Raw genomic sequence first — 26,131 nt, forward strand, 5'->3', positions numbered from 1 at the left:
TTACATTCTTTCCTTAGCTGTCACCTGTTTTTGATTTTCAGGGATACTTAAGAGTTAAAGGCAAAGATTTTTAAATAGAAGGTGTTTTCCAAGTGACTTAGAACACAAGCAAATACTACAATGCCTTCTTTGACAGGTCTCCCTAAACTAATCTAGGTCTCCTGATCCAGGGTCCTCGATGCCCTCCTGTTTCTTCTCTGTTTCTTACTCCCCTAGTAAGTTTATTCTCTCAAAGGTCAAGCCCGCCCATTTGATTATTCATCAGTGAATGAGTAAGGGACGCTGTCTTCCAAGCTCTCTTATGTTCTGTTGCATCATGTTTACATTTTTCTCCCTCTTCTTTGCCTTCACTTCCTCTCCCTCCTTCTCCTCAACCCACAGATGGCTATTGGCAGATTTAGAAATTTGATCATGAACCAAGAATGAAAAATAACAGGAGAATTTCTACATCTCTGTATGAATAAACATGACTCTGTGTGGCTCACTGCATCTGCAGGTATGATTCCATATTTGTATTACTCCTTTGCAACACAAACTCCAGAAAGCCTAGCCCTGCAGATTAATCTCCGCCTCCTTCTCTGGCATTCAGAATAAAAGCTCACCAGAAACATTCCAAATGCACAGTAGTTCTCATCTTTTTTTGCAGCTTGAAACCTGAGTGGAGATTTGAAGAAAACTGGATTGGATCACCAAGTTTCTTTCACAGGACCGTCTGGACAGGTTTTATCTCATTATTGCTGACATTAATATTTAGATTTTAGATATAGGAAATACAGAATGCAAATTATTTATTACAAAGCTGTTTTAAAAAGGAAATATAGAGATAATGAAGTTTTATCAATACTTTAGTCACTTAATAATGTACATGTAAAGCTTTATTAAATCACTTATTTATCATTAAAGATAATATCTTGTATTTATATAATGCTTTGCTGTTTAAAGAGTTTTAACATAAAACTACAGTATCCTAATGGCCTTGTAAGTCCTGCATGTTGGACATGTTCTCTATTTTACTGATAAGAAAACAAAGCAACAGAGTAGAAAAGTTAGAGGGGAGACTGAATTCTAGTCAGGTGTTTACTTCTGTGAATATGTCAGAAGCAGTCTATTACCACCAGAGGCCTTGAAAATATTACTATCACTTTTAAGTGAGAGATATGAGATACACAAGAGCAGAAATCCAAGTCCCTGGTAAGTTGTTGACAGGTAGACCATTGTCAGGATGGTACTTATTTTATCTAGGAGACTTTAGTGGAACCTAGAGAGCCCGAAGAGATTTGATCTAACAATTAAATAATTGAATTTAATGAGGATTTTTTAGCATCTATTTTGTGACACAGTGCTGAGGTTCTGGATAGAATGATGTACAAGAGGATATTCTCTACTTTCAGCCACTTTGCTCAAATCCATGTAAGTCGAAGAAGGTGAGGCTGAAGTGAGCTCTTTGCATCTACACTCACCCTGGTATTCAGCACTTACCACTGTGCTTGGTAACAACAGAGGAACTCAGGCAGAGAGTACTTGCTGAATGAAAGGCAGATTGGGAGTGGAGGAGGGGAGGATGGAGAAACACAGAAAGAAAAAGAGGAAGGAAAGAAGAAACAAAGAGAAAGAAGAAATATTTCTTCCTTCAACTGAATTTATGAATCACAGTTTTAAAAGTTTTTGTTGGTGTTTCTAGACAACAGTAACCTACATACTCAGGAAATGAAATTGACAATTTCTAACTGAAATAGGTCTTTTGAGAAAGAAAAAAGCAGCTAGAGGTGAATCTATACATTGTGACATGAGATAATTTACTAAAAGAAGTTAAGTAAACAAAGCAAGAGATTTTATTATATGCCACCTAGTTTAACTCTGAGATTCAAATTGACCATGAAGGGTCAGCCAGAAGTCAGTCAACTGTTTGATAATAAATCAGCTACTCCCGATTGACTATAAGCCAATTCTTACAAACTTGGCAGAACATCAAGAAAGTTGTTCACATGAATAAACAAATCAACAGACAGGGCAAGGGATGCCTTCCGCACACAGTTTTTTCTAGTGATTGTATGAACAATAAACTTCTATGCAAACCATTAAGAAAGTTAAAGACAACTGGAAATACATGATGGGGAAATCTACAGATATCTTCAATTTATAAATAAATAATAAATTACTAGCTGTACATCAGTTAGGACAAAACAACACTCTGATGGGCAAAATTGATCAAAATGATTAAAAGAACCAATAAATTTATGAACTATGAAAACATGAAAAATTATAAAATATCTATGAAATACAGATTTTAAATAATATATATTCTATTATGAAAGATTGCAACAAATAAATTTCCAATACTGATGATACAGTGAGAAAATAGGCAATTTCATATACTGCGCAAATGTGCACACTCTTTTAGTGATTTGTTAAAGACAATTGCCAATTTCTTACATGTGTATACCTTTTACTTTGGCAATTCCATCATCACTGCAAAGATAAGTGTGAAAAGACATATGCTCGAAGAAATTTGTTGCAGTACTATTTATATTGGAAAAAAGGAAAAACAGGGATTCCCAACAATAAAGAATTGTATCATCTATGTTACATCCATACTATGGATTGCTATGTGTTATTTATAAAAATAAAAACAGAATTTGTGTACCAGCACCAAAATATGTTCACATCATACAGTTCAGTGTAAAAATAGATTACAAATGAATGTAAAATAGAATACAAATTAAACTACATTCATAAGTGTATAGATTTTATATATATTTAAATATTTAGAAACATAAAAACAGCATTATTAGGAATGGTCATTTCTTATGTGTAGAATAAAGGGAGCACTTTCATTTTCTCTATATCATTTAATGTTTTCAACATGTCAAAAATAAGGATATTTATATGTGCATGTTTACATGAATGCATGAATGTGTGCAAATTTATCCTTCCTTGTGTAAGACAGATATGGTTCAATCCTCAAAAAGTCTCCTGCAGGACAAACTTAACCTAATCTATAATGATGTCTGCTTTTTCATAGAACCTTATGACATATGCATAAGGTTTTAAAATAAAACTTTTCAGGTCTGGCAAAAAGTGTCTAATAAATAACATCTATTTTCTTTCCAAGGGTGGTTTTAGAAAGAAAATAGGCACTTCTTACAGTGAGGCCATCTGGAAGGCTATTTTCATATTCAGTCAATAGTTGTTGAGCTTCCTAACTAGGGCAGTGACCATGAAGACAGAAAAGAGAAGAAAATAATGGAGATGGAATCAATGGGTTTGAGTGCCTGGTGCTAGTGAGGGAGAGATAGGAGGTAACATCTGAAAGTTTTCATCTGTACTGTTTAGCCTGAAATGTAGTAGGGGAAACACTACCAGAAGGAGCTTTCAGTGTAAGTCAGTGGTCTAAATACTTGGTTTGATTTGTAGGTCACATCTTTCTAAAATTTTACCATCAGTTACTTCTTCCTTTGGGTTAATACATTTCTTACAATATCTGCTAGTTTCACTTCCTCTTTAGAGTGTACTTCTTCTCATAGTTTGGGATGTTCTGTATTAAAGGAAACATATTAGGTGACTAAAAGAACTACTGCCTCCAAGAGGCTCCTGTTATGGTATGAACTTTCTGAAAAAGACAGTAAAAGCCACAGCAGTCACAAATGTATAGGGGTATAACAACTTATCTGGCAGTTTTTTGGGCAAGGGTGGATATTAGCTGTAATGCTAATATCAAAGAAGGACATTTGTTGAGATGCTATATCACAAACTCAGAACGGGGTAAGTTTGGGGAGTAAAAATGTAGTGAAAGAAGTTGAAAGCCAATAAAGGAAAGTGTGCTTAATTAAAAATTTTAAGACTAACTCTGAACATGAAATGATTTAACAGGGGATCAGGAGAGGAACTGTCAATGATAACCATGTTGTTTAACCTTATAATTGTCACACAAGTCACTCAATGGGAGTGTTGACTTCTTTACTGATCAGGTGAGAGAGAAAAGTATAAGTAATGCTAGGAGTCACACAGGAATCTTCTCTACCCTCAAGAATCTGTGTCTTAGACATATCCATTACAGTGTCATTAATTTCATCTTCTTTTTAATACACTCAACAAGCATTTGATTTTTTTTCATTAAATGACACATATTCAGGAACTAAGGAAGCTCTGACTTTGATATCTGGCAATAGCTATCAAATGTGACCATCAATCTTTATTGTTATTTAATGTATACAGAATTAATCAAAGTGATTCTTTGCCAAAGTATTGTTGTATTTTCTCAATATCTTAGCTTTTTTATATGCCCCATCAATTTTGACAGAGAAATCGAAGGCTCTGTTGAATGTATCACACATTTTGTACATAGTTTTGAAACATCTTACTTTATTCTGCTTTGTACTTATTCTTTCATATGTTAGACTTATTAATAGGACTAGAAACTCTTAAAACACCAAAACTGTGTTATATCCTTCTTTAATATGCCTTTATCCCATATGCTCAACAGCTAAGAAATGCTAGACACCCAAGAGAAACTCAATGTACTGGGCTATTATTAATGTTAAAACAGTTTAAAGTACATACAAAGTGGAAAGCATACCTTTTTTTCTTTCAGTGTACCACTCTATGATGAATTCTTCCAAACCTGCCTATTTAGATTACTTTGGCAGAATCCATGGAATTCTACTGTATAAAGAATTTATCCAATATTGGCATGATGTGGAGGCATTTGAGGCAAGGCCAGATGACCTTGTCATCGTCACCTATCCCAAATCTGGTAAGTCTCTTTGTTATGTCAAAGTCATTCCCTTTTCACCTAGAAATGACAAACCCACCTTGACTGGTAAATATTGACCCATTCACCCCTCCCATACTCACTCTCTATATTAAATAAGGACAGGTATAGCAGTTTTGGTATAGACATAGAAAAAGTGGCATACGCTAGCTCTATTCTAAGACCACAATCTGTACCTATAATTTGAGCAGCACGTTGACAAATGGGTATTGTTGGCCACTTTAGAAAATCACATAATATAGGTGGATGAATATGGAACCATAACTAAAATTTAAAACTACCCACTGTTTACCTTATGTCATTATTGTCATTGTTGTATAGACAAAGTATAAGCAATTTTCACAGATTTTTAAAAAATTAACACTTTTTCAGCTAACCAGCTCCTCTTTATAAAGTCCATCTCTGAAACTCTATTTGCAAGCAACGTCTTTTTTCCTGAAATTAGCTTGTTAGTCATAACTCCGGAGTCTTACAATCCTAGACCTTTAGAAATTAGAAAGGTCCAGTACAGACTTCTTCTCTATCTTCTCTATCTCTATCTTCTCTATCTCTAACTGTTCCAATTAGCACTTAAGTATGTCAAACACTAAATATGTCTTTGGCTACTCTGACTGTAAAGAGCTCCTGCATTTCTCTTCCTTGTCTAGATCTATGTCAGCACAAAACCAGTCACATGAAGAGGACACCTGAGAGCTATTCCAGAGTCAATTTCTCTTACTCCTGCATCTCCCATATTCAATCAATCAATGTGTTTTGCCCATTTAGTCTCTTAGATATGCCTCACAGTCAGTCTCTTATAGGTCTCTTGTCACCTTTCTTATTGACCCCTCTCTCCATTGTTTTATTTACTTTGGCTCTAGAGGAATTCTTCCAAAATATAACCATGCTTTCTTGCTTAATGTATGCTAATGCCTTTGAAAAACTTTTAGAAAACAACTTGAACTCTGGAATGAACTACAAGCCTTTTTAGGCTCAGTATCTGGTTGCTGCTGTAGGCTCATCTCCACCCATCACTTCAGGTAGCCCCTGATTTAGTCTTTATAATCTACATCCAATTTGTTTCCTTGCCACTTTACTATTTGTAAGTATCTGGTGTTTGATTATAAAAAACAAACAAACACATCTTCTGTCTGGTAGACCACTTTCCTACCTTACAAAACTTGTGGATTTATGCCAATAATTTGTTAAAGCTAAGCTCAATTATCATGGTCTCTTTTTTTTTTTTTTAACATCTTTATTGGAGTATAATTGCTTTACAATGGTGTGTTAGTTTCTGCTTTATAACAAAGAGAATCAGTTATATGTATATATATGTTCCCATATCTCTTCCCTCTTGCGTCTCCCTCCCTCCCACCTTCCCTATCCCACCCCTCTAGGTGGTCACAAACCACCGAGCTGATCTCCCTGTGCTATGCGGCTGCTTCCCACTATCATGGTCTCTTGAAGGCATTTCTTGTGGAAACATCACAGCAGCAGCAGAAGCACACAAAGTTCCTCCTTTACAGTCCTTTGAATCCCTGTGACCATCTGTATTACAACATCTTAAGGAAAAAGAAGTGTTGTAATTATTGAGCATTCTTTCTGACTTTTCAGAGGGCCTGTGAACATCACAGGACAAGGACCAGATTTATTCTTTTCTATATACTCTGCACTAGGACTCAACCTGAGGCATAGAAGCTATCCAGAAAATTTGTGGATGAAAGCATGCTTACTTTCTAGATGTAAAAATTTAGTTCCAAGACTGTTATCAGCTTGTACAGTGTCACAATTCATCATCGACAAATTCAGATTTCTACCACAGGTATATCTTATTACAATGTTCTTCCTTATTTATTGATGCTATGTTTGGATCCTATACGATTAAATTTTAGAAGAAATATTTCTTGAGTCCTGTGGTTATTCTGGCATCTTTCAAATACTATTGCATTGGTAACTTCCTACTTTATCCAACTAGACATCTATCACTCCCTGCATCATCAGCTATGCATCACCAGTAGGAGCCTCAGATTTGTTTAATTTTTTCAGGCACAACATGGGTTAGTGAAATTGTATACATGATTTATACAGAGGGTGACGTGGAAAAGTGCAAAGAAGATGCCATTTTTAATCGAATTCCTTACCTGGAATGCAGAACCGAAAAGGTGATGAATGGTAATGCTTAAGTTAATTTTAAAAGCTATATACACATATTTTAAGTGTGGGTGTAAATGGTGCAAGGAAAGAGACTATAAGCAAAAGTGGTAATTAGTATTATGTCTTCTACATAGGAAAGAATGTAAATTTAATTTTAAATCTTGACAGAGTTTATGGTATAACATATGCCTGGAATAGAGTGAATAAGGATAGCTCTGACATGCTTTCAGCAGAGCCTAGTAATATGTGAGCATTTATCTCTTTATGGGATGTATGCAACAGTACTTTAAATGCCAGGAAAATATCCATAAATTTTTCAAGGATATATGCAAAAATATTTTTATCACAGATTCTTTTAATATTATGAAAAATTAGAAGCAATATTTATGTTAATCAACAAAAGAAGAGTTAAAAGTGATATGAAATCATTAAACATGTTATGATGTCATATGTTTCTTGACATTGAAGTGTTGCTATAATATATTGAGAAAAATGCAATTAGGGAACTTCCTTGTCTGTCCAGTGGTTAAGACTTCACCTTCCAATGCAGAGGGTGCGGGTTTGATCCCTGGTCAGGGAGCTAAGATCCCACATGCCCCACGGCCAAAAAACCAAAACATAAAACAGAAGCAATATTGTAACAAATTAAATAAAGCCTTAAAAAAATGGTCCACATGAAAAAAATCTTAAGAGAAAAGAAAAATGCAATCAGAAGATATTAAAAATTTCATCTGTGTGTGTGGTATTTGTATGGCTGTGAGTCTGGGCATATAGACATTCTTGTATGGAAGGATGCTTACCAAAATGTTAAAAATGATTTTTTTCAAAGGTGAAATTTTATTTGATCTATTTTTTCTCTATAATTTTCTCTACCTAAACTTCTGTCATAGTGAATATGTATTATTATTATGAAAACAATATAGAATATATAGTTACTTTTATTTTTTTAAAGCTATGAAAATCCATATAAATATTTATAATTTTTGAAGTTGTCTAACTTTTGTTTTTTTAAAAATTAGGAGTAAAACAATTAAAACAGATGGCATCTCCTAGAATAGTGAAGTCTCATCTCCCACCTGAGCTTCTTCCAGCCTCATTTTGGGAAAAGAACTGTAAGGTAACCAGAGTCAAGTGTTCTTAGAACTTCACCCAACTCAAAGAATTTTACAATGATAAAGTTATGTAACATCTTAACTGTGTCTTATACACACTTGTTTATTTATTCCTTCATTGAATCTATAGACATTTTAAAAATGTGGATCTTAGTCAGTATAGTCAGAGAGTCCAGATTTCAGTTCTAACTCCAGAGGTGATTCTGAGAAAAATAGGTAAACTCTCTAAGCTTCAGTTTCCTCATCTATAAAAGAGGGATAATAATTGCATTCCGCATAGAGTTGTTATAAGGATTAACTAAAATAATTCTTGTAAAGTGCTTAACATAGAACCTAGCGTGTTATAAATAATATATGGTAGCTACTTTTGTATTTGCTGTTATTAGTAATTGCATTCAATGTACTCTTTTTGCAAACTATTGTGCTTTGCATTGTGAGGCATGCAAATGAACTAGACAAGGATAAACCAGAAAAAATAATATAATAATTATTTACTGAGTGCCTATCATGAGCCAGCAATATGACAATTAACAAGATGCATGCAATCCTTGTCTTCATGGACACATGGTCCACAGGGGCAAGTGACAAATAAACAAACAATACAGAAGGTACTATGTCAAGTAAGAGAAGAATTCTAGCCCAGACATTGAGGGCATAGAAGTTATCCAGGAGCAAGTAACATCTCAGCTGATATAAGAAGGATGCATAGGAATTAGTCTATATAATCCCAGAGGCAACCCAAAGTGGGATGTGAAACCAGTTCAATTTAGCTGGAAAGCTGAGTGTCCATACTGGTTGGATGAGTGAAGGGAGATAAGCTGGGTTTGTTTATAACAGATATGGAAGCCAATTTAGAAAGTTTGGGTTCCACTTTGATGATAATGAGGAGTTACAGCCATATTAAGCTGCTGATTTATATGATCAATTTTGCTTTTTAGAAAGAATAATACATGGAATCCTAAAGTACAGGCAAAACATTGTCTTAAAACACTGAAGCTGTTTCTCAAGACCTTACTAGCTTTATTAGGACACACTATGACCCATACTAAACATATAAGATATTAAAGCACTATATGTAGTCATTACTGACAAAGAAGGGGATCTATCTGAGCCATGAAACATTTCCATTTTGTACTCTGACGTAACAGGGCATATATGACATTTTCTGGAGATCCATGGTGCAAAATTTTGAAGATTCCAATGTTTTTTGTTTGTTTGTTCGTTTTTATCATAGGCAATCTTAGAAAGATCACATACATCCTGCTGAAATCATTCCATACATAAGAGCTCTCTCTTTAATAAACATTATTTATGTATCTTTTGGGAAACATGTCATTACTATTTTTTCAAGAGATTTGGCCAAGTTACTTTTTTTCTTTGAAGAACGAGATGAAGCCTTGATGTTACCCCTTTATTTATTTATTTATTTTAATTTTAAAAAATTAAAAAAAAATTTTTTAATAAATTACTTTATTTATTTTTGGCTGCGTTGGGTCTTTGTTGCTGCGCGTGGGCTTTCTCTAGTTGCAGCCAGCGGGGGCTACTTTTCGTTGCAGTGCATGGGCTTCTCATTGCAGTGGCTTCTCTTGTTGCGGAGCAGGGGCTTTAGGCTCACAGGCTTCAGTAGTTGTGGCATGCAGCCTCAGCAGTTGTGGCGTGCAGGCTCAGTAGCTGTGGCACATGTGCTTAGTTGTTCCGTGGTATGTGGGATCTTCCCGGAAGAGGGCTTCAGCCCATGTCCCCTGCATTGGCAGGTGGATTCTTAACCACCGTGCCACCAGGGAATTCCCCCCCTTTACTTTTAAATGAAAATACATACTGTACCTTTATAATAGCCTCAGTCTTCACAAAACTGCTGATCATCTCAGAGGTCATCAAAGACTAGGAGACAATTGGATGGATTCACATCCTGAGTACTTCCAGGGTGATTCACTGGTAGACAAGAAGAGAGGTGGATTGAGACTGTTAGTAAAAGTGTGTTTGGAGTGTTGGACTAGAAACTTTAAGTTATAAAAAAGAAGAAAGTAAAAAAAAAAAAAGGGAACAGGCTAATAGATAAAAGAACCAATTGAGGCCAATAAACTTGAGAACTTGGAGTTGTTGCAGAAGAGGTATATTCCTGATAAGAAAGAAAGAATAAAGAAACAGGACTGTCTTGGAAGAAAACATGGCGCTCAAGGACAAGGCTTCAGAAACTTTAGGGTACTGACAATTTTCAAGATTTGGCTAAAAATATTGTTAGCTGAAGTAAAATAGAGGTAATGATCAATGACCACATGAACCTAGAGAATCAGATGGATCATGCATACAGACACTAAAATTATACAGTGTGGTGAAAAGTTTTGGTATGGAGAGTAACACTATGAGGCAGGTATTCAGATCTTCAATTAAAGCAAGGGAATGACCACAAGCTTAAAAATGGCTCAGCTGGTTGAAGTATGAATTATTATAGGATCAGGGGTTTTTCAAGTGTAGGAATTTTAAGACAGATTATGATCCCAAGTGAATTGTGGGCAAACTAGAAACTTGACTTGAGAGAACTGAGTGGAAAGGCCTAGATTTACCTTTGCTTTAATGTCCCACCTTCCCCCGCCCCACATCCTGGAGAATAAAAACTTTCATGGACGACCTGGAGCAAAGGTTTAAATACAGATAGTATTTTTTTAAATTAAATTAAATTAAATTAATTAATTAATTTATACAGCAGGTTCTTATTAGTTATCTATTTTATACATACTAGTGTATATAAGTCAATCCCAATCTATCAATTCATCCCAACACCGCCCCTGCCTCACTTACCCCTCTTGGTGTCAATACATTTATTCTCTACATCTGTGTCTCTATTTCTCCCTTGCAAACCAGTTCAACTGTACCATTTTTCAAGATTCCACATATATGCATTAATATAGGATATTTGTTTTTCTCTTTCTGACATACTTCACGCTGTATGACCGTCTCTAGATCCATCCATGTCTCTACAAATGACCCAATTTCGTTCCTTTTTATGGCTGAGTAATATTCCATTGTACCACATCTTTATCCATTCATCTGTCGATGGGCATTTAGGTTGCTTCCATGACCTGGCTATTGCAAATAGTGCTGCAATGAACATTGGGGTGCATGTGTCTCTTTGAATTATGGTTTTCTCTGGGTATACGCCCAGGAGTGGGATTGCTGGGTCATATGGTAATTCTATTTTTAGTATTTTAAGGAACCTCCATACTGTTCTCCATAGTGGCTGTATCAATTTATATTCCCACCAACAGTGCAAGAGGGTTCCCTTTTCTCCACAACCTCTCCAGCAATTGTTGCTTGTAGATTTTCTGATGATGCCCATTCTAACCAGTGCGAGGTAATACTTCACTGTAGTGTTGATTTACGTTTACCTAATAATTAGTGATGTTGAGCAGCTTTTCATGTGCCTTTTGGACATCTGTATGTCTTCTTTGGAGAAATGTCTATTTAGGTCTTCTGCCCATTTTTGATTGGGTTTTTGTTTTTTTAATATTGAGCTGAATGAGCTGTTTATATATTTTGGAGATTAATCCTTTGTGCATTGATTCATTTGCAAATATTTTCTCCCATTCTGAGGATTTTCTTTTTTGTCTTGTTTATAGTTTCCTTTGCTGTGCAAAAGCTTTTAAGTTTCATTAGGTCCCATTTGTTTATTTTTGTTTTTATTTCCATTACTCTAGGAGATGGGTCAAAAAAGATCTTGCTGTGATTTATGTCGAAGAGTGTTCTTCCTATGTTTTCCTCTAAGAGTTTTATAGTGTCCGGTCTTACATTTAGGTCTTTAATCCATTTTGTTTTATTTATTTAGTTTATTTGTGTATGGTGTTAGGGAGTGCTCTAATTTCATTCTTTTACATGTAGCTGTCCAGTTTTCCCAGCACCACTTATTGAAGAGACTGTCTTTTCTCCATTGTATATCCTTGCCTCCTTTGTCATAGATTAGTTGCCCATAGGTGCATGGATTTATCTCTGAGCTTTCTATCCTGTTCCACTGATCTATATTTCTGTTTTTGTGCCAGTACCATATTGTCTTGATTACTGTAGCTTTGTAGTATAGTCTGAACTCAGGGAGTCTGATTCCTCCAGCTCCATTTTTTCCCTCAAGATTGCTTTGGCTATTCGGGGTCCTTTGTGTCTCCATACAAATTTTAAGATTTTTTGTTCTAGTTCTGTAAAAAATGTCATTGGTAATTTGACAGGAATTGCATTGAATCTGTAGATTGCTTTGGGTAGTCTAGCTATTTTCACAATATTGATTCTTCCAATCCAAGAACATTGTATATCTCTCCATCTGTTTGTGTCATTTTTGATTTCTTTCATCAGTGTCTTATAGTTTTCTGAGCACAGATCTTTTGCCTCCTTAGGTAGGTGTATTCCTAGGTATTTTATTCTTTTTGTTGCAATGGTGAATGAGATTGTTTTCTTGATTTCTCTTTCTGATCTTTCATTGTTAGTGTGTAGGAATGCAAGAGATTTCTGTGCAATAATTTTGTATCCTGCTACTCTACCAAATTCATTGATTAGCTCTAGTAGTTTTCTGGTGGCATCTTTAGGATTCTCTATGTATAATATCATGTCATCTGCAAACAGTGACAGTTTTACTTCTTCTATTCCAATTTGTATTCCTTTTATTTCTTTTCCTTCTCTGATTGCCATGGCTAGGACTTCCAAAACTATGTTGCATAATGGTGGCGAGAGTGGACATCCTTGTCTTGCTCCTGATCTTAGAGGAAATGCTTTCAGTTTTTCACCGTTGAGTATGATGTTTGCTATGTGTTTGTCGTATACGGCCTTTGTTTTGTTGAGGTAAGTTCCCTCTATGCCCATTTTCTGGAGAGTTTTTAATCATAAATTGGTGTTGAATTTTGTCAAAGCTTTTTCTGCATCTATTGATATGATCATATGGTTTTTATTCTTCAGTTTGTTAATATGGTGTATCACATTGATTGATTTGCATATATTGAAGTATCCTTGCCTCCCTGGGGTAAATCCCACTTGATCATGGTGTATGATCCTTTTAATGTATTGTTGGATTCTGTTTGCTAGTATATTGTTGAGGATTTTTGCATCTATATTCATCAGTGATATTGGTCTGTAATTTTCTTTTTTTTGTAGTATCTTTTTCTGGTTTTGGTATCAGGGTGATGGTAGCCTCATAGAATGAGCTTGGGAATGTCCTTTCCTCTGCAATTTTTTTGGAAGATTTTGAGAAGGATGGGTGCTAGCTATTCTCTAAATCTTTGATAGAATTCACCTGTGAAGCCATCTGGTCCTGGACTTTTGTTTGTTGGAAGATTTTAAATCACAGTTTCAATTTCATCACTTGTGCCTGTTCTGTTCATATTTTCTATTTCTTCCTGGTTCAGTCTTGGAAGGTTATAGCTTTCTAAGAATTTGTCCATTTCTTTCAGGTTGTCCATTTTATTGGCATAGAGTTCCTTGCAGTAGTCTCTTATGATGCTTTGTATTTATGCGGTGTCCGTTGTAACTTCTCCTTTTTCATTTCTAATTTTATTGATTTGAGTCCTCTCCCTCATTTTTTTGATGAGTCTGGCTAAAGTTTTATCAATCTTGTTTACCTTCTCAAAGAACCAGCTTTTAGTTTTATTGATCTTTGCTATTGTTTTCTTTGTTTCTATTTCATTTATTTTTGCTCTGATCTTTATGATTTCTTTCCTTCTACTAACTTTGGGTTTTGTTTGTTTTCTTTCTCTAGTTCCTTTAGGTGTAAGGTTACATTGTTTTTTTGAGATTTTTCTTGTTTCTTGATGTAAGAATGTATTGCTATAAACTTACCTCTTCGAACTGCTTTTGCTGCATCCCATAGGTTTTGGATTATTGTGTTTTCCTTGTCTCTAGGTATTTTTTGATTTCCTCTTTGATTTCTTCAGTGATCTCTTGGTTATTTAGTAAAGTATTGTTTACCTTCCACGTGTTTGTGTTTTTAATGTTTTTTCCATGTAATTGATTTCTAATCTCACTGCATTGTGGTTGGAAAAGATGCTTGATGTGATTTCAATTTTCTTAAATTTATCAAGGCTTGATTTGTGACCCAAGATGTGATCTATCCTGGAGAATGTTCCATGTGCACTTGAGAAGAAAGTGTAATCAGCTGTTTTCGAATGGAATGTCCTATAAATATCAATTTAATCTATCTGGTCTATTGTGTCATTTAAAGTTTGTGTTTCCTTATTAATTTTCTGTCTGGATGATCTGTCCATTGGTGTAAGTGAGGTGTTAAAGTCCCCCACTATTATTGTGTTACTGTCAATTTCCTCTTTTATAGCTGTTAGCATTTGCCTTTTGTATTGAGGTGCTTCTTTGTTGGGTGCATAAATATTTTCAATTGTTATATCTTCTTCTTAGATCGATCCCTTGATCATTATGTAGTGTCCTTTCTTGTCTCTTGTAACATTCTTTATTTTAAAGTCCATTTTATCTGATATGAGTATTGCTACTCCAGCTCTCTTTTGATTTCCATTTGCATGGAATATCTTTTTCCATTTCCTCACTTTCAGTCTGTATGTGTCCCTAGGTCTGAAGTGGGTCTCTTGTAGAAAGTATATAGATGGGTGTTGTTTTTGTATGCATTCAGTGAGCCTGTGTCTTTTGGTTGGAGCACTTAATCCATTCATATTTAAGGTAATTATCAATATGTATGTTCCTATTACCATTTTCTTAATTGTTTTGGGTTTGTTTTGTAGGTCCTTTTCTTCTCTTGTGTTTCCCACTTAGAGAAGTTCCTTTAGCATTTGTTGTAGAGCTGGTTTGCTGGTGCTGAATTCTCTTAGTTTTTGCTTGTCTGTAAAGCTTTTGATTTCTCCATCAAATTTTAATGAGATCCTTGCTGGGTAGAGTAATCTTGGTTGCAGGTTCTTCCCTTTCATCACTTTAGGTATATCATGCCACTCCCTTCTGGCTTGTAGTGTTTCTGCTGAGAATTCAGCTGTTAACCTTATGGGAGTTCCCTTGTATGTTATTTGTCATTTTTCTCCAATGCTTGTATAATTTTTCTTTGTCTTTAATTTTTGTCAGTTTGATTACTATGTGTCTCTGCATGTTTCTCCTTGGGTTTATCTTGCCTGGGACTCTCTGCACTTCCTGGACTTGGGTGGCTATTTCTTTTCCCATGTTAGGGAAGTTTTCGACTATAATCTCTTCAAGAATTTTCTCGGATCCTTTCTCTCTCTCTCTTCTCCTTCTGAGACCCCTATAATTCGAATGTTGGTGCATTTAATGTTGTTCCAGAGGTCTCTTAGGCTGTCTTCATTTATTTTCATCCTTTTTTCTTTATTCTGTTCTGCAGCAGTGAATTCCACCATTCTGCCTTCCAGGTCACTTATCCGTTCTTCTGCCTCAGTTATTTTGCTATTGATTCCTTCTAGTGTATTTTTCATTTCAGTTATTGTATTGTTCTTCTCTGTTTGTTTGTTCTTTAATTCTTCTAGGTGTTTGTTCTTTAATTCTTCTAGGTCTTGGTTAAACATTTCTTGCATCTTCTCGATCTTTGCCTCCATTCTTTTTCTGAGGTCCTGGATCATCTTCACTATCATTATTCTGAATTCTTTTTCTGGAAAGTTGCCTATCTCCACTTCACTTAGTTGTTTTTCTGGGGTTTTATCTTGTTCTTTAATCTGGTACATAGTCCTCTGCCTTCTCATTTTGTCTGTGTTTCTGTGAATGTAGTTTTCTTTCCACAGGCTCAGGATTGTTGTTCTTCTTGCTTCTGCTCTCTGCCCTCTGGTAGATGAGGTTATCTAAGAGGGTTGTGCAAGCTTCCTGATGGGAGGGACTGGTGGTGGGTAGAGCCGGGTGTTGCTCTGGTGGGCAGAGCTCAGTAAAACTTTAATCCACTTGTCTGCTCATGGGTGGGTCTGGGTTGCCTCCCTGTTGGTTGTTTGGCCTGAGGTGACCCAGGACTGAAGCCTACAGGTCCTTTGGTGGGGCTAATGGTGTACTTCGGGAAGGCTCATGCCAAGGATTACTTCCCAGAACTTCTGCTGCTAGTGTCTTTGTACCTACAGTGAGCCACAGATGCCCCCCACCTCTACAGGAGACCCTCCAACACTAGCAGGTAGGTCTGGTTCAGTCTCCTGTGAGGTCACTGCTCCTTCCCCCTGGGTCTTGATGTGCACACTACTTTGTGTGTACCCTTCAAGAGTGGAGTCTCTATTTCCCCCAGTTCTGTCGAAGTCTTGCAATCAAATCCTGCTAGCCTTCAAAGTCTGATTCTCTGGGAATTCCTCCTCCTTTTGCCAGACGCCCAGGTTGGGAAGCCTGACGTGGGGCTCAGGACTTTCACTCCAGTGGGTGGACTTCTGTGGTATAATTTTTCTCCAGTTTGTGAGTCACCCACCCCCCCATTTATGGGATTTGATTTTATTGTGATTGCCTCCCTATTACCATCTCATTTCAGCTTCCCCTTTGTCTTTTGAGGTGGGTTATCTTTTTTGGTGAGTTTCAGTGTCTTCCTGTCAATGATTGTTCAGCAGTTAGTTGTGATTCTGGTGCTCTTGCAAGAGAGAGTAAACACACGTCTTTGTACCCCTCCATCTTGAACCAATCCATGGATAGTATTTTGAGATGCAGAGAATATTCAAGACAGAGGGAACAGCATGAATAAAAAAGAGGGATGAAAATTATGAAGTAAATTGTTGGATATAGTGGCAAAGAGTTCCATTCAGCTAATAGGCAAAAAGGACTGGGGAGAGTTTTAAGTAAGATTGGAAAAGATCAATATGGCTGATAGCTTTGATGAGAAAAGAAAGTTCACTTTATTTACTGTAGTATTTGGAGCTTTTTATAGTGGGACCTTAAAATTGAAAACCATACTTCTTAGAGTATACAAAAAGATTTCTTTAAAATTGTTTGAAAATGTATTAACTTGAGTAAGACAGGTTATGAGCCTCATCATATCCAGGAAAGAGTGGAGAGTCAAGAGTAGCCATTCCCAACGGCATTGCTCAGGTGCCTGAATGAGGAAGTGGAAGACCAGAGAGATGGAGTTTACTTTTGCAGCTCTTTTCCTGCAGCACTGAGTGTCTGACCTAGAAAAGACTGTAACGATCTGATGTAACTCATTTGTTTAGTAGATAGAAAATGTAGGTCCAAAATGATTGGTGCTTTGTACAAGATGGTAGAAATTAGTGCCAGAACCAGCATCTAAAACCAAGGCTTCCTGACTGTTCATTTATTGATGTTTCCTCACTATATAAAATGGAAACTCAACAAGGTGAGTGAAGATTATATTTTTTCACTGACAACAACATGCACTTAAAAAGAACCTCATAAACACGATTTTTTCTTCAAGATTGCAAGCAAGAAAATAACAGGACTTTTTTTTTTTTTAAATTGCTGTAAGGAATAATGGTGTAGTATAAAGGCCAGAAGACTTTTTACTCTCATTGGGTACATTTATTCTCAACCACGTATACTGACTAAGCTTCAGTTTAGTTTCTTCACTTATAAGTTGGGGATAATAATCTGCCTCATCCATTTTATATCAGTGGAATTTGAGACACTCAAATGAAATATGTGAAGTAAAAATGAATATGGCACAAAAATGAAAAGTGAGAACTAACATTGAACAACAATGCAAAAGATGCTGTCACTTCAGATTATTTAAGGAGTTTTCTTCTTTATAATTTTATATATATTTATATATTTTTCACAATAAATATGTGTTATGTTTATAGTTGAAAACATAAACGTTTCCTTTTTAAATCTTGATGAGACTATATTTGAAAAATATTAGCTGATTTAATGTCTAATTTCATCTTCTTAGATCATCTATGTTTGCCGGAATGCCAAGGATGTGGTTGTTTCTTATTATTATTTCTTTTTAATGGTGACTGCTAATCCAGATCCTGGTTCTTTTCAAGATTTTGTGGAAAAATTCATGGATGGAGAAGGTATGAACAGTTTCTTTTTCTGAATTCTTTCAAGGTAAATGATACAAGACAAATGGCATCTCTGGGCAAAATTTTTGTTGTCTTTTCTGGTCTGTTATCCTTCCTGGTCCTTAATTAAAACACAGAAATTCTAGAAGACCTTGAACTTTAGAACAAGCATAGAGTTTCCAGATCAGATGGCAAATTGCAGAATCTGGATACTCTAGTTTGGTGCCCACAAATAAGTATACAGATGTATGTGTGTCCAATTCTCTCTCATCTCTTTTTATTACAGAAGCACTTCACAGTGTGTTATTACAACTTCATTGAACAAGAGGGGAAAAAGACAGAGGAGAGAAAATGTTCATTTGTTTCTAAGAAAAATTTCAGATACTACATGGGGCCAGAATTCACAAAGAAGTCTGAATATCTACAAAGTTCTTACTCATTCTAACCACTGTACAGTCTGAATAATCCAACTAGATTTTTCAGAACAGTACAAGAGTTACTTGAGCAGAAATTCTGGGAAATTTTGTCTTTTTATTTAACTCCCAACTAAAGCAACTGAGTATTCAAATTTGAGAAAGAAAGGGTTCAGGAGAATCTAGTATTAACTAAAGAAGACCATTCTAATCCTGTAGTAATAATTGTAAGGAAAAAGGATAATAACACTATTTTTATATCCACAAAATTTAATATTGACTCAATGAAAATGTGGTATATGTGCTTTACGCTTGTTGCTACATTTGGAAAATTTTATGCTAAAGCATCATGAATAAAATACATGCCTCAAGATCATCAAACAGGTGTTATAAGGCAGAGAAAGATAATGTACCTCTGCAAAATGAACGAATAAGATCACTATAAAAATCATTATATGACTTTTTCTGTAAAGAAAAAAATGTAACAAAACAGAAACAGACCTACCCCCATATACAGAAAACAAACTAGTGTTTACCACAGGGGAGGGGGATGGGGAAGGGCAAAATAGATGAAGGGGATTATGAGATACAAGCTGCTAGTTATAAAATAAATAAGTCACAGGGAAGTAATGGGCAACATAGGGAATATAGTCAATATTTTATTATAACTTTACAGTGTGTAATCTATTAAAATATTGAATCACTATGTTGTACAACCACTATAATATTGTAAGCCAACTATAGTAAATAAATAAATAAATAAATAAATAAATAAATAAATAAATAAATTGTCGGTAGAGTCAAAGAACAGAAGAGGTATGTAACGATTTAATGCAAAGCAGAGTACTTTGACTCACACATCATTATATTATCATGTCAGCTTTTTACTGGGTAAAACACTTGGATATATGTGAGAGAAGATGAGGGAAGAGAAAGGAAGAAACCGTATTTGGTCACACCACATCATCTCCAAAATCTTCTAATTTTTTAGCGTGAGAATGATACTAAGGGTCCCTAAGAGGACACCTCTTACCATTTAAACTGCGAGTAGTGTAACAAAATTATATAGCTGCTAGCTTCAGTTACCAAAGCTAGTTATTAAATGGTATATTTGAGACCTGGACTGAATTCTGATCATAATAATGTTGATAATTCCACTACTCAACTCCTTTCACTAATAACCTGATTTCACACACACACACACACACACACACACACACCCCATTTTCAAAAATGCTCTCATAAGCTCTGAATCAAATGGATGGGGTCTTCCTTCACTTTTCCCCTGAGTCATAAACCGTATCATAATAATGAAAGTTGAGAATATGTTTCTGTACATAGTTTATTCAACATACTGTGCTGCTTTTGCTGCAGAGAAATCTGCTTCAGATGTGCAGCTGATCTCTAGTTTTCATTCCATGACCATTTATTTATATTTCTTTGTCTGAAGACTCATTTTCAAGTTATATAAAGATGATGCTATCTCCTCACGTTGTTTTTGTCTCTAATTTTAGTTCCTTATGGTTCCTGGTATGAACACACAAAATCTTGGTGGGAAAAGAGAGAGAATCCACAAGTGCTATTTCTTTTCTATGAAGACATGAAGGAGGTGAGAAACTCAAAACATATGGCAACTTAGTAATTCTCAAAATGTTAGAATTTGACAACATGGTAAATACAAAATTCTGCCTTTAAATAAACGATGCAGCCAACTCCAAAAGTTAAAATAATCCAGATACTTTAGCACAGATTTGAAGCTAGTAAATAAAAGCCTTCTGTAAATGAATACATATAAACCCAAGTCTCAAAAAATTACCAAAGACAAAAGTTGAAGGAATTTGAGTTCATAAAACAAAACAACAACAACACATACACACATATGCACACAAGGAATCACAATGGGCAAGAAGAGTTAACTGGTCTCCAAATCCATAGATGTAGGAATTATCAGACAAGGACCATAAAATAACTATGCTGAACATGTTTAAAGAAACAAAAGAAGAAATTAAAAATTTTACAAAGAAACAAGAGATTACTAAAATTGACAAAGCAGATTTGGAAAAAACCCCAGCAAAATAGAATTTCTAAAATAATTTTTAAAAATTAAAATTAGAAAATTAAAAGATAGTTTAAATAAAAGATAAGACATAGCTAAATAGTGAATTAGTAATGAAGAAGATGATGCTGAGGAAAGTCCACAGGATGTACCACAGTGAGATAAACAGAATACTTCAGAAGAGGTAATGAATATATAAGATAGAGTAATAAGGTCCCACATATATCAACTCAAACTTCCAGAAGAAGAGAGTAAAGAGAATGCTGGAACAACAATATGAAAAAGAGTGAGGACATCACAATTTCTTCATAATCTGGTGTTTTTTTTCCAGCTTTGTTAATAATCAGGGTAATTCAAAATAAAAATTACTAGGATGCCCTTTCACATCCACCAGACTGACAACAATTAAAAAGTCTGACAATAATAAATACCAGTCAGGATGTGGATTAGTGAGAAGTAACACATTTCTGATAAGAGTATAAAAATATACAAACACTATGGAAACAACATGTTACCTAGGGAGGGCAAACATGCACATAATTTAAGACTCAGAAATTCCACTAGTAGATATATGCTCTTGAGAAACACTGACTTGTGTGTAGTAGTTTATATATACAGCAACCTTCATAGCAGCATTCCCCATGACCATAAAAATTGGAAACAACCCAAATATACATATATTCAGGAATCAATACATGATATATACTATTATTCTACAATTAAATATTATATCGCAATGAAAAGGAATACACTTCAAATGTGCACATCAATTGGGTAAAACCAAACCATATGTTGTCTAGGGATACATACATGAGTTTCAAATCTACAGAGTAAAGCCCAGGATTGATTAGATCAATTTCAGGATAGCAAGTTTGTTGTTGTTTGTGGAAATTGGAATGGAGAATGAAAAGAATGAAGTTGGAAACTTGCAAATGGAAAAACTCAATCAATTATGAACGTTTTATTGCATACATTGGGTAGTAGGTAAGGGTGCTATATTGATTTTTATTCTTTAAAGCACATATGTGCACATATCAAATAATTTTAAAATGAAAGACAAAATACTGGGTCTTTTTATTAAGGGGTAAGAAATATCTTCTCTCATTCTTTATTAGTACCAAGAAAGCAGTTGATATCCATGTCTTGTCCACATCTTTGCACAATTATTAAGATTCATGTGGCAGTAATTCTGGATTTACTTTGATGAGGACAAATTTGAAATAAAATCATAAGTATTATTTTAGAAACTGAATTATTATTTCTTTACAGAATTTAACACAGAACAAATTGGAATGAGAAGCAGCCATGATCTGTAGTTTATTTTATTACTTAAATTTGTGTTCTGTAACTAGAATATTGAAGACAGTAAATTTAAAAGGCACACAAAAAAAATTTATTAGTTAATCCAACCATTTCACCCTTTCAAATTGTTCATGTCCATTTACTCTCTATTTTGGTCAATAATGGCCATGTTTAGGTTTCTTCTCTATTTGAGTGAATGAGGAACAGAAGAATAAATGTTTACTCTTGTTTCTACAACATATCAAGTAGAAAGAGAAAAAGACAGTAACCTTGCTATGTAGAGATACTACCTTTTTTTGTAGAAAACAAGTAAATAAAAAACATGTGAGAATACATATATGGTACAATGGATTTATATAGGGATTTATGGGAGCAAAAATAGAGTTATCTAACTCAAATTGGAATAGTCGAGGAAATCATCCCAAAGAAGGTGATACTTAAGCTGAAGTTTGACAGGCAAGCTGTAATTTGTAGGACAGGGAATTAGAGAACTGCATTCTGTGTAAAGGGAACTACATACCAGAATAAGCATTATAGTTGGTTTTGAGAATCGTTGCATTGAAAGATTAAGCTGAATAATAGGGTATGCTATAGAAGTGACTAGAGATGGGGATGTTTGTAGCTATAGTTCATAAAAATCTGATATTGTTCCATGTTGAGTATTTGACTTTTTACACCCTTTCTTAATCTTTCTGGTTCCTTCGCTTCTCACTAGTTACACCAATAAATTAAAAGAAAAATGAAAGCTGTCTGCATATTTTCAACCCAAAACTTGATCTGTCAAAGGGGACTGTAGTCTTTAAGAGTGTATATTATATTCACAGATAGTATTTATTGAGCATGTACTATGCATAAAGGATGAAAATAAATATTTTATAAACACCATCTCATTTAGTGTTCTAAAAATCTTTGAAGTTTCTTTTATGTCCATTATATGAATGAGGAAAATTATGCTTAGAGAAGTTAAAAAATACCACTTCCCCAAGAAATGTTTTTGCTCTAGAAGCCTAATTCCAATATCAGTGGGGGGAAGAGGAGGGAAGAAAAGTTTTCTTCTGTGTCCTTTTTTATCCACAAAGTAATGTATTCAATTTTAGTAACTGAGTCTTCAAAATATTTTTTTCTTCTTAGAATATCAGAAAAGAGGTGATGAAATTGATAGAATTTCTGGGAAGGAAGGCATCAGATGAGCTTGTGGACAAGATTATAAAACACACTTCATTCCAGGAGATGAAGAACAATCCATCTACCAATTACACAATGCTACCGGATGAAGTCATGAACCAAAAAGTATCTCCCTTCATGAGAAAGGGTGAGATAGTCATGTTATTTACCTCCATTGCTGTAGGAAGTCATAAGTTGAAATAGTTATAGGCAAACATCTATTAAGGTCTATTCATGCCTGTGGACCCTGCTTGTTTTCTTCAGAGCTGTTTCACATTTGAGTGACCAGTTCTGCAGAAGCATAAAATATTAGTACTACTACTAATACTACTAATAAATTACTATTACTTGTTGATTACTTGGTATATGCAGCAAATTATATTAAGAGTGACCAGCGGGGCGTCCCTGGTGGCGCAGTGGTTGAGAATCTGCCTGCCAATGCAGGGGACACGGGTTCGAGCCCTGGTCTGGGAAGATCCCACATGCCACGGAGCAACTGGGCCCGTGAGCCACAATTACTGAGCCTGCGCGTCTGGAGCCTGTGCTCCGCAACAAGAGAGGCCGCGATGGTGAGAGGCCCGCGCACCGCGATGAAGAGTGGTCCCCACTTGCCGCAACTAGAGAAAGCCCTCGCACATAAACGAAGACTCAACAGTCATAAATAAATAAATAAAAGAACGTGAATTTCTTTAAAAAAAAAAAAATTCTCTTGAAAATCTGTTTTGATATGAGAAAATAAAACTTTAAAAAAAAAAAAAAAAGAATGACCAGCGGCCACCCCAGCCTCAGTACCAGCACTAATACCACACTCTACTAGCTATTACTTATTAAGTCTTTGTGCCTTGGTGCTGCATCACACACATCATATAAATTGTAAATTCTAATTTTAAAAAAAAAATTCTAATGCAGAAGTTAAGAGAAACTTCTATTTAATCTGATTTTGAGATGAGGAAACAAGCTTAGAACAATTAGTCAGCTTTTCCTTAACCAAGTGGAAGGCGTTTTTCAAGACTAAATGGCAAATATCCAAACTTATCAAATTGTGTACATTAAATATGTACAGTTCTCTGTATATTAATTATACCTCAATAAAGCTGTTTTAAAAAAGACTAAGTTTCAAAACACTTAGTGGCAAATACAGCTTGGCTTAGCAAAAATATCAAGATACAATGAGGTGACATCTATTGGGAGGAGGCATGGTGGTCTTGATGAGATATAGTCAGTTTATAAATCCAAAGGCATGTAGGATATGCAGAGTATTGGGACATCCAGTCTTACTGGTACGTGAAGCAGAAACAGAACAGAGAAAATCTTGCTTTTGGAACCAAATTGTCATTGAGAGGGTCAGGGATTTTTTAAACAATTGGAATAACAAACCTGCCACTGGGTGAAAATAGGGCACACATGAAAGAGAGTTAACATGCAGAGTAAATTTAAGTTATTGAATCCTCAGATTATCTCAGTTTCCTTTCCCATAATGTCCTCATATATTTTTAAGATAAAACAACAAACTTAAAATAATGGCCATGTTTGTAAAGGGCTTTGTACTGTTATACCCTCAGACCCCACATGATTCTCAAGACACACATTTTCTATCTTCTGCTTTTTGGGTCTTTTCATTGGGAAAGTTTAGATCTCCTTGAGCTAACAGGGCAATTGAACAATTGATTAATTTAAAATACAAGGTGACTTCCTTCTGTCAGGGGAGGGTTGGATGTGATGAAAAGCAAAAGAGAAGAGCCTGCTAGGCTATTGTAACACACAGGTGGGAAACGTTGAGGAGCTTCTCTGTCGGTGGCAGCAGAAATGGAGAGAAGGCAATGGCTATGAAGAAAGTATGAATATAAATAAAGAATTAGATATTGTGGTTGAAGGATAACTGCCAAGTTTATGCAGTGGCTACCTGCTGTTGCCATTAACCAGGTTATGGAAAAGGTCACCAAAAAAATGCAATTTTGTAGGGAAGGAAATGAATTTATTTTTAAACTGGGTGAATTTGAGCTGCTCGTATGGAATGAAAGTGGTCACATTAGGTAGGCACTTGGATATGAAGACGTAGGTCTGGATTTTAATATTATCAGCATGAAGATGATATTTAATATCTTGGGAGTAGGTAAAACATGGATCTCAGGAGCCCCAACATTTCAGAGGAAATTGGAGAAGAAAAATTAAGTGAAGTATTGATAGCATAACAGGGGAAGGTCAGAGAAATAAATTTGCTATTTTTTTTGTCTGTTTTGTTTTGTTTTGTTTTGTTTTAACAATCAGGACAAATCCTTGTTTGCACTCTCAAATATATAGTATTTATGGTATATATTTTATTTCTATAATTAAGGATTACAAGAATAAAATTTGATTAGGTGTTAATGAAAGTGATGAATATTAGAAAATTTCATTATTCTGGCTGGAAGACATAATATTTACTGTTTTTTTCTCTTTTGTTACAGGGATTGCAGGAGACTGGAAGAATTACTTTACAGTAGCCCTAAATGAGAAATTTGACACACACTATGAGCAGCAAATGAAGGGGTCTACACTGAAGTTACGAACCGAGATCTAGGAAGGGTTTTCTTGACACATCTGAGATTAAAGTGTTCTCATCATTCCTTACCTCTTTTATTTTAGACTAGTAAAGAATGAGTCATGTGAAAGATCATGATCAGGTTCACATGATTATTGAGATCTTCGTATAAAAAAGCAAGAAAGATTTTTTCCCTGCTGTTATCTTTTAATTTTTTTTTCCTTTTCTTTCTTTATTACAAATTATTACACAAATCTATAACCTATGAGAATGATGTAGGAACACACAAATTATTGAAGTTGTTAAAGCCTCATCAAAAATAACCAAACATTCCAAATTCTTTAATTTTGTTGTTACTTTTTTCCATTTATTAGTACATTTAGTATATACATATTCATTTATATACATATATGCATAAATATATATATTTACATGGAAACTGAAAACCTTGACAGAAAGAACTAAAGAATAAATAAATATGAGGGTATAAATAGATCTGTTATTTCCTTCCTGATATTTTCTTTCACTTTCTGCAAAATGGCTTAATTTGGAATTTACCTTAGTTTAATGTAAATTTGGGGCATAACAGAACTGATTTCCAGACGTTTATAAATAATCCCAATGAGTGTTATTTATGCTTGAATGTCTTTAGCTAATTTGAAATAGTTATGCTTTAGTATTATTTCTGTCCTATACACAATATAATAAAATTAAGCTCTGTAAAGTTTTAAAGAATGTGATATAT

General features: G+C 34.9%; 1 protein-coding gene across 2 annotated transcripts; it reads left to right on the forward strand.

Moving 5' to 3' along the window:
- Positions 1-370: 370 nt before the first annotated feature.
- SULT1E1 (sulfotransferase family 1E member 1) lies at positions 371-26,131 on the forward strand. 2 transcript variants are annotated; one of them, XM_068542180.1, is made up of 9 exons: positions 371-496; positions 647-720; positions 4,592-4,753; positions 6,797-6,922; positions 7,924-8,021; positions 17,816-17,942; positions 19,858-19,952; positions 22,833-23,013; positions 25,313-26,131. In XM_068542180.1, exons 3-9 carry the CDS (start codon positions 4,603-4,605, stop codon positions 25,423-25,425), a joined length of 891 nt encoding a protein of 296 aa, XP_068398281.1. In that variant the 5' UTR covers positions 371-496; positions 647-720; positions 4,592-4,602; the 3' UTR covers positions 25,426-26,131. The 2 variants fall into 2 exon arrangements, with proteins under 2 accessions (XP_068398281.1, XP_068398280.1); XM_068542179.1 differs by lacking the exon at positions 371-496 and having other exon boundaries at positions 620-720.

This window comes from Eschrichtius robustus, chromosome 4 (assembly GCF_028021215.1).
Source record: "Eschrichtius robustus isolate mEscRob2 chromosome 4, mEscRob2.pri, whole genome shotgun sequence".
NCBI lineage: Eukaryota > Metazoa > Chordata > Mammalia > Artiodactyla > Eschrichtiidae > Eschrichtius > Eschrichtius robustus.

Bases quoted from the DNA above. Each gene is read 5' to 3' on its own strand.
- SULT1E1 (XM_068542180.1), top strand. From the start codon at position 4,603: ATGATGAATTCTTCCAAACCTGCCTATTTAGATTACTTTGGCAGAATC. The intron at 8,022-17,815 runs GTAACCAGAGTC...TCATCTTCTTAG, and splicing joins TTTGGGAAAAGAACTGTAAG to ATCATCTATGTTTGCCGGAA. The intron at 19,953-22,832 runs GTGAGAAACTCA...TTTTCTTCTTAG, and splicing joins TCTATGAAGACATGAAGGAG to AATATCAGAAAAGAGGTGAT.